Source organism: Diospyros lotus, chromosome 8 (genome assembly GCF_014633365.1).
Source record: "Diospyros lotus cultivar Yz01 chromosome 8, ASM1463336v1, whole genome shotgun sequence".
In the NCBI taxonomy this organism is placed as follows: Eukaryota; Viridiplantae; Streptophyta; class Magnoliopsida; order Ericales; family Ebenaceae; genus Diospyros; species Diospyros lotus.
Genome location: NC_068345.1, coordinates 5,125,965 through 5,140,599, shown reverse-complemented (window position 1 = coordinate 5,140,599; position 14,635 = coordinate 5,125,965). Strand labels below are relative to the sequence as shown.

The 14,635-nt window shown below is 38.6% G+C and overlaps 1 protein-coding gene across 3 annotated transcripts in view; it reads right to left on the bottom strand.

Annotated features, from left to right (window-relative positions):
• Positions 1 to 11,058, bottom strand: part of LOC127807091 (2-oxoisovalerate dehydrogenase subunit alpha 2, mitochondrial-like) — a 65,333-nt gene extending 54,275 nt beyond the window's left edge. The window contains exons 1-9 of one of the 3 annotated variants that reach the window (XM_052344708.1): positions 10,813 to 11,058; positions 8,944 to 9,081; positions 8,502 to 8,684; positions 7,444 to 7,585; positions 7,216 to 7,331; positions 6,905 to 7,016; positions 6,395 to 6,534; positions 5,618 to 5,803; positions 5,354 to 5,523 (exon numbers count right to left, since the gene is read on the bottom strand). In XM_052344708.1, coding sequence (XP_052200668.1) covers positions 5,356 to 5,523; positions 5,618 to 5,803; positions 6,395 to 6,534; positions 6,905 to 7,016; positions 7,216 to 7,331; positions 7,444 to 7,585; positions 8,502 to 8,684; positions 8,944 to 9,081; positions 10,813 to 11,058 — 1,431 coding nt within the window. In that variant the 3' untranslated portion in view covers positions 5,354 to 5,355. Of the gene's footprint in view, positions 1 to 4,839; positions 4,984 to 5,338; positions 5,524 to 5,617; positions 5,804 to 6,394; positions 6,535 to 6,904; positions 7,017 to 7,215; positions 7,332 to 7,428; positions 7,586 to 8,501; positions 8,685 to 8,943; positions 9,082 to 10,812 lie in introns of those variants that run through there. The other 2 variants (XM_052344706.1, XM_052344707.1) reach the window with 2 other exon arrangements.
• Positions 11,059 to 14,635: the final 3,577 nt, after the last annotated feature.

The following is a 14,635-nucleotide window of genomic DNA, read 5'->3' as shown; positions in this document are numbered from 1 at the left end:
AGGAATCCAAGTTAGAATAGATTTTTATCTATTAGTTGTTTATAAATAATCTTTTAGTGAAGTATAGTAGATCAGATTTTGATGAATAATATTGAATATTGACATTGATTTTTAGTAATCATGATTACTCTTGTTTCTTAAGTTCGGGTTCTACATCAATCACCTGTGCTACTACAAGCTTTTGAGTAGGCAGTGGCATAGTTGCTTGAGCAAGGATAGCAAGATGGTGTCTCAATGAGTTTTGTTGAATGATACTTTAAGGAAGAAAAGAAAAAACAATTAATTTTGAGGTGGGAGAATCACCAGGACTGAGATGTCCAACCACCACCACCACAGCTATAGGCAAGAGACGGTGCTCACTAACCTGAGTGAGAAGCTCCAAACTCAAAGAAAGTCACGGAAAGTGCTGAGGTCGATAGAATAAATGCACACATTATCTCCAACCGAAGAATCAACCACTGGTTTGCTGAAAAACTATGGAAGAATGGACTTGAATTTGCATCGATAAGGTGCAAGCACTCTGTAAAGAATCGATCTTCTTCCCCAAAAGCTCTAATGGTCATTGCTCCAACAATGGATTCAGCAATATAGCTTGCTATAGAGGATTTAGTTGTGACATCAATCCTCGTCAACTCTTTGGAAGAAGCAAAGTAGTAGCTCTGTTTGGAACAAATAACAGTATAGAAGAGGATGGTATGATATTTTACTTTTGGTTATAAAATGGTTTTGATAATGACTATATGTAAATCAATCTCTAAATCTTTATGAGTATATATTTATGGATAAGTTTGTTTTTAATCAATTTATATGAATGTGAAAAACAATCTTTAAATCTCCTTGAAGCAAAGTTATGAAAATTTATATAGGAGATATGTTGAGTATGGTTGAGTGTGGTTTGTTTCAAAATATAGTTTTGATAATCTCAACTTGCTTTCAAAAGAATCTAAATGAGAATTTATTAAGTTTTCAATGTTTTCAAAAAGATAGTCGACTATATGTTTCATTCTGTTGACTATGCTTTAGAATAGTCGACTATGCTGTTAAAGATAGTCGACTATGCAAAAGGATAGTCGACTATGTTGTTTTTGATCTGTTGACTATTTATGGCATCTGTCAACTATTTTTGAATCTGTCGACTATCATATTAGGATAGTCGACTATGGCGTTTCATCTGTCGACTATTTTTGTTCTTAGAATTCAAAATTTTCTTCACATTTTTGCAATAGTCGACTATGCATATGTATCTGTCGACTATGGGATTTTTGTGTTATAAGATAGTCGACTATGCGTTTTTGTCTGTCGACTATATTTTGTTTTATTTGTAAAAATAGTCAACTATGCATTTTCTTCTGTCGACTATGTGTTTTGCAGAAAGCTTCCAACGGCTAGTTTTTCAATCCCAACGGTCACAAACAGCTACATTTCTTTTCAATCTTTTGGGAAGCCTATAAATACAAGTCATGGAAGATCAAGAGAAGACTAATGGATGGGAACGAGTTGATCTAAAGAGTTCAAATTATTTTTACTCGAACTTATAATATTTGCGCCTTCACTATTGTATTTTCTCTCTTCAAGGCTTTGATCTTCACTTGTATTTATTTACTTCAAGCCTTGTATCATTTTTTAGAGACATTGTAACTAAGAGATTTATCTCTTAGATCCTCTCTTTGTTATACTTGTTGTATTTCCTAGCTTGTGTAGCTAGAGGACCTACTTGGTTTAAGTAGGAGGTTGTATTTCCTAGCTTGTGTAGCTAAAAGGCCTACTTGTGTAAGTAGGAGGTTTTAGTGAATTGGTTTAAAATCCTTAGTGGGAGCTAAGGTAGTGGATTAGGCTTGGTTTAAGCCGAACCACTATAAATTCTTTGTGTCATTTATCCTTCCTGCTTTTACATTCATTGAGCTTTATATTTGTTATTTCATATGTTTAATGTTTTAAATCACTAAAACCTCAATTGGGTCAAAAAGATTTCAAGTCCTATCAAGATTTTTAAAATAGCCAATTCACCCCCCTCTTGGTGTGTGCCATAGCACCTCCCGATCTAACATGGTATGCATGAGACAGGCCAATAAAAAAGTGCAACTTCATACAACAATTAACTATCTTATGCAAGATTTATCTGCTTTCATTATAAAAGCAAGTTAGCCCATATCTACTTCGTGCTTCATTAATGCATCATGTTTCTTGGATAAGCTGACATTGCGTATTTAGGCTCGGCATCAAATGATTGAAACTTTGAACCTTTTCAATAAACAAAATATCTTAACTAACTCTTTAGACCATACAAAGATTGTCTTTTTTTGAGAAAACAAACGTATCCGTCAGAACTCATATCTTATGCCTTCTTCAAGTTCTGACAACCAATTTATCTCCAATGCTCCAAGCCCTGAGTCTAAATACCAATCTGTGTCGTATATTGCTCATTCTCTAATGTTGCAGACAGTGGAGACGTATAAATAGATAGTTTCATCCAGTCCAAGGTGATGCTAATCAGCAATATACACGTCCCACTTGCAGACATTCTAACAAAGAAGAATCTTGAAGAAATAGTAGTGTTAGCAAACACTTCGAGTCCTATGAATAAAAAAAGAACTGAAGTTAACAGTCCTTCAAGTTTCTACATCATTAAAAAGAAATTTTGAGTATCATGCTACACGACCATTCTCATTCATACACACACACACACGCACAAGAGATTGATCCTAAATGCCTGCTAACGAGGACAATAACCAGTGACATATGGCAGCAGAGAAAAGAACACAGTTTACCATTAACACCCCCAAAAAAGAGGCTGCTCCTGCTGATTTAAGATACTCGGAACAAACCCGTAAATCAAGGAATAAAGCACTAGCAAAAATTTAATAAAGCAACAAACACGTGAAAACATGATCTGAAACTGATTAGAAGCAAGCTACTGTACGGACTTTACATTCAACAAATACAAAGAGGGCAAGAAAGATGATATACCAACAGAGAGAAAGCTGGGTGAGCCCCCAACAAATGGCATCTCTCCACCCACGGCACACCCCCGAAGCAACGATCACCGTGCGGTCATCTACAAGTGAGAGAATCCGCAACAAGAGCTCCGCCGGAGCGTTCTTCCGCTCGGTGATCACTCCGCCGCCGCGGTAGCCGCCCGCCATCAGTTTCTCAAAGCACAGTTCCAGGTCGTGAGTCATCCTCAACTCCTCTCGGCCAACCATGTTAATCCCTCCTGGAGGCTCTCTACCTCGTCCCTGTCGCCACCAAAGTTAGGGAGAGAGATAACGGATAAGAACTAGCAGTTTCCCGAGGCCTCGAAATTAGGTAAATGGTAAAACGACAGCAGAGGAAACCAAAAGGCCATCCATCTGTCAACAACATACGAATTCTCCAGAGCTACACAGCACAGTCATCACTCAAAACCCTAAAAAAATCCATATAAAAAAACATTTGCACGTATATGCACACTTATATAAATACACACAAATCGAGAGAGTGACCGTACCAAACTACCAATCCTCCAGAATCACACACGACTTAAATCAACAACACCAAACCCCAAGAAAGGCCGCTTATATATATATATATATATATAAACCCACCCGCGTATTTAGCTGTGGTATGGCAATTTGAACGTAGAGTTCAGTGCATTTCATGATTCATCACCAGTGCAAATCGAAAACAAACAGTTCGTGAAAATTTAGATTTTGCCGCGAAAGGGAAGGAATTTTGCACCAAATACAAATTCATGCGGCTATATAGATATATATTTATATATATATAGAGTGAGAGAGAGAGAGAGAGAGAGACCTTTGAATCAATCAGTGGGGCGTGATTCGTAACAGAGAGATGGAATGGAATCGGTAGACTAGAGAGAGAGGGAGAGATTCTGAACCCGGGGGGGTGGGGGGAATCTGCTTTTTGATGTCACGAGCGGCGAAGAAAGAGAAGAGACAAAAGGGGTTGACGCAACGGAGAAGATTAGCATTGCTTGTACGGCAGAACGGCGTGCAAGCTGCGGTTTCTGTTTGCCACGTTATCTATTCTACACTACAGACTACAGTATCCACAAACCTCCTCATGTTTAAATCAATCTTATGAAAATAAAACAAAAAATTAAAATAAAATTGTAAGATACTGCCTGCCTGCCTGCCAAATGGGTATTTATTTATCTCAAATATTTTAATTGTTTGGGAGGAATTAAATTGGGTGATGGGATGTGAGGTGAGGGATATGAATTGAATGAAATAAACCCACTGAATTCCGAACGCCAATCCCCTTATAATAATGCCTAGTAGTAGTAGCTTGTCAATTTTAGTAAGAAAGATAAATTAGAGGAGTTATCAAATGGCATGGTTTGTGGTTGATTGTTATGGTTTGGATTGAGTGGGGGTGTTTGTGTGCGTCTCAATCACCCCCATCAATCTCTTCTTGTCAAATCCTCGCATATTCTATCCTGTCACTGTCCATGAGACAGAATCCAGACTAAATTGAAAAAAATGGCTTATGAGCCTAACCCGTGATCTAGACAATTTCATCTTTTTCCACCTGTGATGACTTAATGTTGTCGCATGGATCACATAGTATTTTAATATGTTACTTTTGTAAGGAGATTATTTTCATAAGTAAAACTTTTTAACATTCCAATCATAAAAGAATGAATGACCCTACCGTTACTTAGAAACCATATTTTTCAAAATTTATACATAATTCATTAAAGGTCAATTATTAAATAAGCTCAGGATTTACATCAAATCTCACAACTGTTGCAATCAAAAGTATCAATCATACCTGAGATATTAAACTAATAATGGCTGGTAAAGAATTATGCCCATCTCCAATGACAGGAGAATCCAATTCACTGTACTCTGGCTTGTACAACTGCAAGACATAATTCAATCAGGAATACATAGAAAGGATTCAGAATAATCCCTGTTCTTGATTACCCTTGCTACTACACTACAACCCTTCTCTTGTGGGCGCCCCCAGTCAGATTGATACCTGCGTGCCAAATGGAAATAGTTAACTCAAAATATTAAAAACCAGAAAACCGTTTTAGTTGATCCCTTAGAAAAAGGTGTCCCCACTTTGCTAAGGTTTGAGAAGCACCATGTTTGTACATAATCTTACCTTTTTGCAAAGAGGTTTCTAGAATTTAAATTCATAACTTTCTGCTTACAAAGGAATAATCTTACTATTATTAGACGTCTCATAGTCTTTTCTTTTTCAATTAAAAAAGAAAAAAATAAAAATAAAAACTCTGAGACCCCACCTAGTGGCCTTACTCAGCTTCTCACAATGGTGAATGATTTTAGTATTTTGATCTTTGTAGTTCAGATATCAAGTACCCACTTGCCTAAATAGCTTATCTAGTCAAATAGGAACATCAGAAGGATAGTCCTGTGGATGTCTCTTGATGGTTTCTCTAAGCAACATCTCTTGCTCTCGAAGGTTTGATGGCAGATGGTCATAGACATCAGTGAACAGGTCCGCGAGTGGAGCTTTTTCTGTTCTCTCTGCAACTTGGATTGCATGAAACACCTGAAGCAAAATCATAATTTGAAGTGAAAACAACCCAAAAGAAGAGGTGTATAAGAACTGTAGTCTCGAAATACTTTCTTTAGTTAACTATCACCTCTTCCTTCACTTTGCTCTGAAGCTCTGCTTCATCTTTCCTGCTCCACCACCCATTGCGTTCCATCCATTTTCTAAACCGGCTTAAAGGGTTCTGCACCTCTCTCCAGTATTCAATTTCATCAACAGGTCTATACTTGGTGGAATCATCAGATGTAGAGTGGTGTCCTACTCGATATGTCATGGCCTGACAGTGTCGATCAATATTGCACAAAGAATTATAGAACTTATAAGTTCATGGTATAGCAATGCAACAAATATAATGGTTCAAGACACCTCAGATATATTAGTCTTACGGTCTATATTCAAACTGGAGAGAGCAAAATTTCATGTTTCTATTTGAGTTGTAGTCTTGAAGATTGTCCGGCGGCAATTATGTATCCCTCAGCACCACATAGGCAAACTATGATTAGGCATAAAAACAGTGATATGGATCACAAGCCATTTGTATACCCCTAACTATGAGGAACTACATGAACCGTAAAAAATGTGATATTAAGTGGTCAATGAGGCCTGGCAAGTACTGCCATACGAAGTACTGTTGCACATTGATTGATACGGGCCTTTTCAGTAGTTGCCATTTCACATGGCTCAGGCTGTACCTACATGAGACTGGGCCTGGCTAACCCAACCCATGGATGGGCCGTGGCAAGTTGGGTTGATTCTATGGGTCACAAGCCAGTTTTAGAAAACTGTGACAGGAACTCCAACTGTAAAAGATATGATATAAGAGTTCAATGAAGCCTGACAAGAACTACCTCAGGAAATCCGGTTGTACCTCAATTAATATGGGTCTTTGTTCACTAATTGCCATTTCACGTGCTGCACGAACTGCACCATAAACAGCCAGAGCATCATTTCCATCCACCTTAAGACTTCGGATTCCATAAGCTTGACCCTTGACAGCAACACCATCACCTAACAATTTGAGAACAAAAGCAGAAGGAATGAAACTTAATTGAGTTTAATAATCTAGAAAAGCAAATTAATAAGTACTGAGGATATTGGTAACATTAGCATCCGTTTCCAGTCTGACTTATCAAGTGCTAGTTTATAAATGGCTGTATGAAGCAAGGTGCCTGCGAGTTTAGACCTGCAGGCAGATTTGCTTAGACTTGCATATGAAGATTAAAAATACATTGCTAAAAGGTTCTTTGGGCGAATGGTTTATCTTCCATGTAAACTGGAAAGGAACCGAATGAAATTTAGATATGGATACAGGTGTGACCAGTCTACAAAATGAACGGATGGTTGCAAAATATGGAAGTAATCTGTTGATGGAAAGTACTTCGAAATTGCTGCGATGCAGGTGTACTGATTGCCCACCCATTGTTGCGGCATATAAAGATCAAAGGAGCATCCACAACTGCTGCGAAGTTTAAACCAGCATGGAAGTCCCCCTGACATTTGGCTAGAAATTAGGGAAAAAAAGACATGAAAATCCTTGGTTTAAGGAGAAAAGAAAGGGAAACTGGGTATCGCTTGGTTAGATTTCTGGAGAATCCTTATTTGTTTTTAAAGCTGCAATTGTTTTAGCTTGTGAAACCAAGAAAGGTACTTCAGAAACTCTTACAACCAGCAGCAGGCAGGAACATTTACCTCACTGGTGCCACCATCTCCAAAGTAAGTGACGGCACATGCAGTTTTCTTATCCATTTTAAGAGAATACGCAACACCCACAGCCTGAGGAATTTGTGTACTAATAATCATGGAAAGCAACAAAGACCCCCATTATTCATCATTGAATGATTATGTACAATTACAAAAATTGCCAATATGTATATTAGCACAGAAGCTAGATCCACATCTTACGCGATTGTTGCTGCACAGTAAAGTAGTTGTATTTGCTAGAGCCATAATGGACTGGCATCTGTCGTCCTTTTCCGTAATCAGCCTTGTTCCCAAAGCACTGGTTGGCAAAATCTTGCAGAGTGAAACCACGCGATAGTAGAACTCCGGGCTCCCGGTACTGCATAACGAAAAAGGTGTCTGTTTGTCATATTCTTCATTACATGATCATAGATGTAAGCTAATAGGACAGATTCAAACGGATAAAAACTGAAATTTTGGGGCCCGAGTTCATGGGTTTTCAAAGAGACATGTGAAATAGCTTGAACAAAGATATTTATTGAAATAGCAATTCTACTGATTTTCCTCATCTGCGACCTTCAAATAACTAAAAAACATTATTCTTGGACAATAGTTCAAATGAGATGGCTGGGATGATAGGAGCTCTAGTAATTAAAAATGCCCTAGCTAGCTAGTAGTAGCAGCAGAGAAATGTGTGCTCTTTGCTGCAGATACAAGAATACTCTGATTGTTGTTTGGATCCGTTGTGTATTTCCATCACAGGTAAAAGTATGAAGCACTATAGAAGCTCTGCTCTTTCCCTGGTTCCAGATACACACGCACATGAATCATTCAGTCTCTGAGAAGGACCCTATAAAATCTACAAAAGGTAGATAAATTGATGTTCTGTTTCTCCATATTTATTTCGTTGTTTGCAGTTCTAATATAGGGCTGGTACGAAGAAAGTTTAGGAATGTATATATATGTGATATGTAGAAGAAAATTGCACTGTAAAAATAATTTGCTGGTCATAAGATAAACCTATTGATGGATTGAATCAGTTAAAATGAGTAGAAAGACCAACAAGGAAATTTGAAAGAACGGTTAGAGGATGCAGAAATAGATACTTATTTGGCTTTAATTATCAAGACATTAACATGATATGAAGGATAAAATGACATCAATCTTAAAGTAAGTCATTGTATTGCTCATGTTTCGACAATCTTAAAGTTGGCCATTACATTGCACGTGTTTTGACCATAAAGAATCATATCTGAGGTACTACATGGCATAACTTAAGCTGCCTAAGCACGTACCTGTGGCAAGACAACGTCATCTGTGGTAAGTGCAGCTGCTGATGCAATGTTGATAGCCTCTTCTGCAGTTGTGGTAGCATAAAATGAAATTCTTCCTTGCCTCTGTGCTTCATAAAAAACCATGTCCATTAATTGAAGGGTGACCATATCTCTGTACATCTTCACTGCAATGTCCTTGGCCACCTAAAAAATATGATTGCCAAAATATTCATGGATTACTTGCCATGGAATATAGTCAAAACCTAAAGAATACTTGAGCTGTGAGATTCAAGCCTCTAGCATAAAAGGAAAAGAATTCATCTGCTTTCAAGCCTTCACAATGATAAGGAATTGATATGGCATTTATAACTTAATCAGGCATGGATAGAAAATAATAAAGAAAAAACAGAATTATTATAATGGATTCCTGATGGTGTAATTGAAGCAGATGGATAATGAGTACCTGCGGGATTGTCATGCTTGTAAGCGGACAGCCATTGTTATCAAGGACACGGTAACAATGTACCTTCTCTGCAGGGAACTCGGAAATAAATTTCAACTTAGAAGTGAACTCCATCCTTCCATCCAGAAAGAGTTTTTCCTGCAAATTGAGACTAATCAGAATGCTTCGAAGAAAATATAGGAGAGATAATTTCATGCCATTTGGAATTGCAAAATGATGCTCAACTCCAATAGGAGAAACAATTTTCCATTAGAAATTGCACAATTTGACGCCACTCTCAGATGTCATATAGCTTCGACTGAGTTATATATAGAGTTAATTCCTCCTACCCAAAATATATAATAATAAATAAATACACTACAACTCATGAATTGTGAAAGGCCCAACTTGATCATTCAATTATCACATAGGGACATGATACAAACTGGTGAAAATTAAGTATTTAATCCTCAGTACCCAGAAACAGAGAAGCCAAGTAGCTCAGGGACCAGCTTGCAGCTTGAGTGCTTGCAATCAATCAGAACATAGAGCAACTCTATAGTTGCTGCACATTATACTAGATTGATCTTGGTGACATTTGAGTAAGTTTCAATCATTGAAATTTGTCCAGAAGCAAAGTTAAGATAAATATTACCATGCACTTGGTTTGCCTGATAGACAAGTGATGCTTTATTGATTTGAAAAAGAAGTAAAATCAAAAGTTAAATAAGGTTTTTCATATTGCCACCTTAACATGTGCAGGCGTGCTCACGCACAAAGATACCACTAGGTGAGCTTGGTTACATGAATTGAAGTTCACTAATTATTTCTATTCATGATCATATTTTCTTCAACACTAATCATTTCTATCTATGGTCATATTTTCTGCAACACTTTTGTAACTCGTCATTAGGACATGCAATTTATGTTATGTTTTGGATCGAGTATAGAAGATCTAGAAGAAATCAATAGAGCCCTAATCAATCTCAAGCGATGGTTTAGTTAGTTAGCTTTTATTCTAATGGTAACTTGAATATAGGGGTATATTAGGTATTGTCATGTCTTTTATATTCCCTTATGTATATCCGCCCCAAATATCTATAAATATAGGGCTGGGGCTGTCGCTGGAGACATCATTCTAATTATATACAAGTGCAATGAAATTGAGAGGAAAGTCTGGATCAGTTAGTACTTTGTAATCTCTGTTGGGAATTGTACTCGTGAGAGAGAGGGACTCTTGTATACTGATTTATCAAGATTTCTAGTGGATTGCTCTTGGATCGAAGAGGTTGGATGTAGGGTTGCATGCAAGCAATCTGAACCAGGATAATTCGCGTCTGTCCTCTTGATTGGTTTGGTTGTTTCTTTCCTATTTCATTAATGTTTTCATTCTGGTTTTATTTCTGTGCATTGGTATTGAGTCCGGGTAAGGGAGTGCTGTGTGTTTGGCTGAGAATTTGAGAGATCTGTGTGCTCCTAATCCTTACAATTAAAAAAAAAAAAAAAAGATTTTGAGTGGAAGGGAGGACCGACGCCCCGACAGGCGGCCATATTGGATGTTCAAACCTCAAATACATATATATATATATATGACCCAAATGCTGTCAGACAAAATCAATAGTCAAATCCACCTAAATGCTTAGCACAACAACATAGATATTACTAGAAAACCAAAATAGATACTAACGTCAGATCAATTGCCTCAATTGCAATAGAAGATTGTGAAATCCGCAGAAATTGCGGAGGCATGTATATATAGCCCCTTATCCCGTTGTCTTCCAGTAAATTTAGCAAGTTTTACCGACTGGAATATCCCTTCGGTTCATCAAGCTTGAGATACTATTAACAAGAAAGAGACGAGAAGAGCTAAGAATAGAAGCTAGAAAGTACCTTATTCCTGACTTCTGAAGCTTGTTCTGCAGCATTTGTGGACTCGAAACGTCGAACGGCGTAAAGGGCCCCTATCTTTTCCAAGACCGGCAATGGGTTTCCGCAGTTTTCACTGATTGAGGTTTTGGGCAAGGCACTGGAACGCGAGGGAGAACTGAACTGTCTTTGCTTGAAGAACTCCAAGAAGTGGATCTTTGAATTGAGAGAATGACTAATGCTTCTTGATCTTGAGGCCCACATTGCCATTCGAAAAATGAAGAGATCTCCGAAGCGGTGAAGACGACGAAGAAGAAGGAAAAAGGAAAAAAATGAGGCTATGAAATGGGGGTTTTCCAGTAGCCTGAACCCTGAAGTCACCCAAAGAGGAACAAAACCCCAAGTGTCCAACCCCATGCAACTGGAGACGGATGATATGTTTTCCTGTTTATTATTTCTTTTTCTTTTTTTGTGTTTTTAAATTTAATTTTCTTTTTGTTTCTTTGTTTTTCATCTGACATTAAAGATTTTTACAATTTTATTCACATCAAATATTTACTTAACTATGAATAAAAATAATTAAAATTCTCTCAATAACATTTTTACATATATAATAAAAAAAATTTAAAATCTCTATTATGAAGATCACTTGAGTGAAAAAAAAAAATAATACTATTTTAAATAACTTCTATCAAAAAAAAAATTTAAATGAATAATCAATGTGTTTATCTTCGCAAAATTAGAAAATAACACATCGTGTAATTGATTATATGAATTTCTTATATATATTTTCCATTTGAAACATCAATAATAAGCCAAAAGAGCATATCTAAACAGGAAAATCTAGCATCTCTTGCTCGAGAAGCCTTCATATAGCAAGATCATCACAGACAACTGTGAAAATTTGAGAAACGGGAGGTTTCCCTGTTCTTTCTGCAACATGGATAACGGATTTGCTTGTGTCATCTGAAGAAGCAAAGCACCCAAAAGTTAGCATAGGCATAGAGAACCAAAATTCTATAAAAACCATTCCACCATCACCTCTTCTCTTGTTCTTCCCTGTGTTCAGACTCATCGCTATCGCTCCATTGCCCATTCCTTTCTAGCTATTTACTGAATCCTATTAAAGGGTTCTTTGCGTTTTTCGTGTACTCGAGTTCATCCGCAGTTTGATGCCTGATGGGATCACCAAACAAAATTTCAACATTGCAAAGGGTAAAATAGTTATTAGAATGTAAAGGGTGCGGATTTAGTAGTTTGGTTGCTTAAAGAGGGAGTGAAGACCATGCAGGCTCAAATTTGCAACTCAAATAGCTCTGGTGTTCGTCCTGCAATGGCCATTTCTTGAGCTTCAGAAATTGCAGTGTAAACAGCCAGGACATCATTTCCATCAAGGCCGGCGCTTTACCGCAATGCCATCACCTAACAGTACTGGAAAGAGAAGTGAAAAGTGTCGTAACTTTTAAGTTCCATAATCAGAAAGGCAGAGAAGCAATAGGATCTCACATTATAGAGACTGAGATATTAAACATGAACCAATTTCTTGTATGAATTAATTATCTGTTGACCGTTGCTGGGGATGCTGATCATCCGTTCAATTGTTCAGAACATGGAAATCACAGAGCGTCCCAGTACTGCCACAAAATTCAAGCCAGCGTTAATGTCCAACAATCCCAAGCTTTAATCCCACTAGGTCCAGGTGGGGCATCTGGTACTGCACTAAATCACAATTTCAACAATCAAATTTGAGTTATAACCAGATGGATTTTGAAAACTAGGAAAAGAAAAAAAAAAAAGAAAGAAAAAACTTGAAATGATTAGAACTCAGGTCCCTATGGAACTAGGAGATTGATCCCATGAATGGTGATTAATCTATTTCTTGTTGAGGCTGCTGAAGTGGGTAGGAAGGCAGAAAGTTAGATTTGTAGGAAGAGTAGTGCTTGCTCTTATTCAGATACTTGGATGTCGTCTGCCAAAGATTGTATATGATATTCGGATAAACAAGCTTGTATTTTTTATCCTGAAAACAAACTCTTAGTCTCTCTTGTTTCAGCCATTGTACTCATCAGCCTGGGCAGAATATGTTATGAAATATTTTGGTGCCAAAATGCTTGCAAGAGAACATCATCAGGGATGAGTGCAGCTGCTGGCGCAATGTTGATTAGCTTCTTCTCCAGTTATGGTGGGGTAGAAGGAAATTCTTTCTGGCCTCTGTGCTTCATAAACTATGTTACCCATGATTTCAAGGGGGATCATGTCACTGTACATCTTTACTGCAATTTCCTTTTTCACCTTCTGAATGTGATTGCCAAAAAGTTAAGCAGAGAGGTGAATGATGTAGGACTTGTAGACGGAAGAATTCTAAGAATGTTGAGAAGCAAGGTAAATTATGGTCAAAACTGAGCCGGTGATAGAATTGTTGTTAGGCCTAATGTGCTCCAAATAGACTGAAATTTGATTGGTCAATCTAAGATAACCTAGTGAACAATGCTTACTGTTAAAGCAGTACAGATTATGATGGATTTTGGCCAAATCTCAGGATCAAGGGCTCCTAAATAAATTTATTCACTTTTTTTCATAATTCTTGTTTGAATAAGTTGAAGGCCGTTTTGAACGGTGAAAATTGATTTTTTACAACAATAAAAAAAAAAAAAAAGGCACATAGTAAGTTATTGATGTGGCACCACCTAAAATTACTAGAATATTCATACGCACTAATAGTCTCACCTGCCACATGGATCACCTGAGAGACCGACACGTGGCAAGTCAACACTCCGGAGCGGAGCTCGGAAAATCCGGGCCGAACGGCAAGACCCGTTCCAACTTGACCGGGATTCTCGGGAGTCGTGCCCACTCATCTCGGGTACCCCAAAACGGGTTCGCCTATAAAAGACAAGGACTCTCGTCAGGTACATTCAAGCTCTACAGCTCTCTCATTTACTTCTACTTGCATTTACTCTACTGATTTGAGCGTCGGAGTCCACCCCGAGGGATCCAAGCCCCGGCCCTCCATTGTCTTGCAGGTTCTACACCCGAGGTCCGACATCGCCAAGTCCGAGGTCTGATTCCCGAGGTCCATTCGTAAAGGTGGCACGTGATGGTCGATCCCAAAAACCATCATCATTTGGCGCCCACCGTGGGGCCGACGTCCAAACTCGCTAGCCTCTTCATTCCCTACCTCACGCTTCGAAATTCAACTCCTCACCTCAGACCTCGGTCTTTCCACGAGTGTCAAACGACTTTCACTCTTTGCTATAACTAACTACATGGCTCCCCAAAGAGACGTGACTCGTAGCCAGGTCGGAGCCAATCTAGAGGCCCCGCAACAAGGGGAAAATCCACCACCTCTAGCCAATCCAATGCCGGAGGACCGACTCACCAGGTTGGAAAACCAGGTCCAACAGTTAACTGAGTTGTTGACTGGTTATCTACACCAGGCTGAACAACATCGTTCGCATGTGCCCTCTCAGCGAGCGGAGCATCAGTCACCTCCTCCTACTCGAGAGCCTCGTCAATCCCGCCAAGAAATCCACTCCTCCGAGGCGGCAGGATCCACTTCTGCCCCCTCGCGAGAAAGAGGGACTTCGCAGGAGAGGCGATTGCGTTTCCTAGAGAAGCAAGTCCAGGAACTCAAGAAGGGAAAGGAAGAGTTGCTCCACCTCGGCTCTAACCAACCCTTGAGTAAGGGCATCATGGCGGAGGTTCCACCGGAAAGGTTTCGTATCCCCTCTATCAAGCTCTATGATGGAAGCACAGATCCCTATGATCACGTCGAGCTTTTCTCCTCTCACATGCTGGTGCAATCAGGGTCGGACGCGATGTGGTGCCGGGCATTTTCGGCTACTTT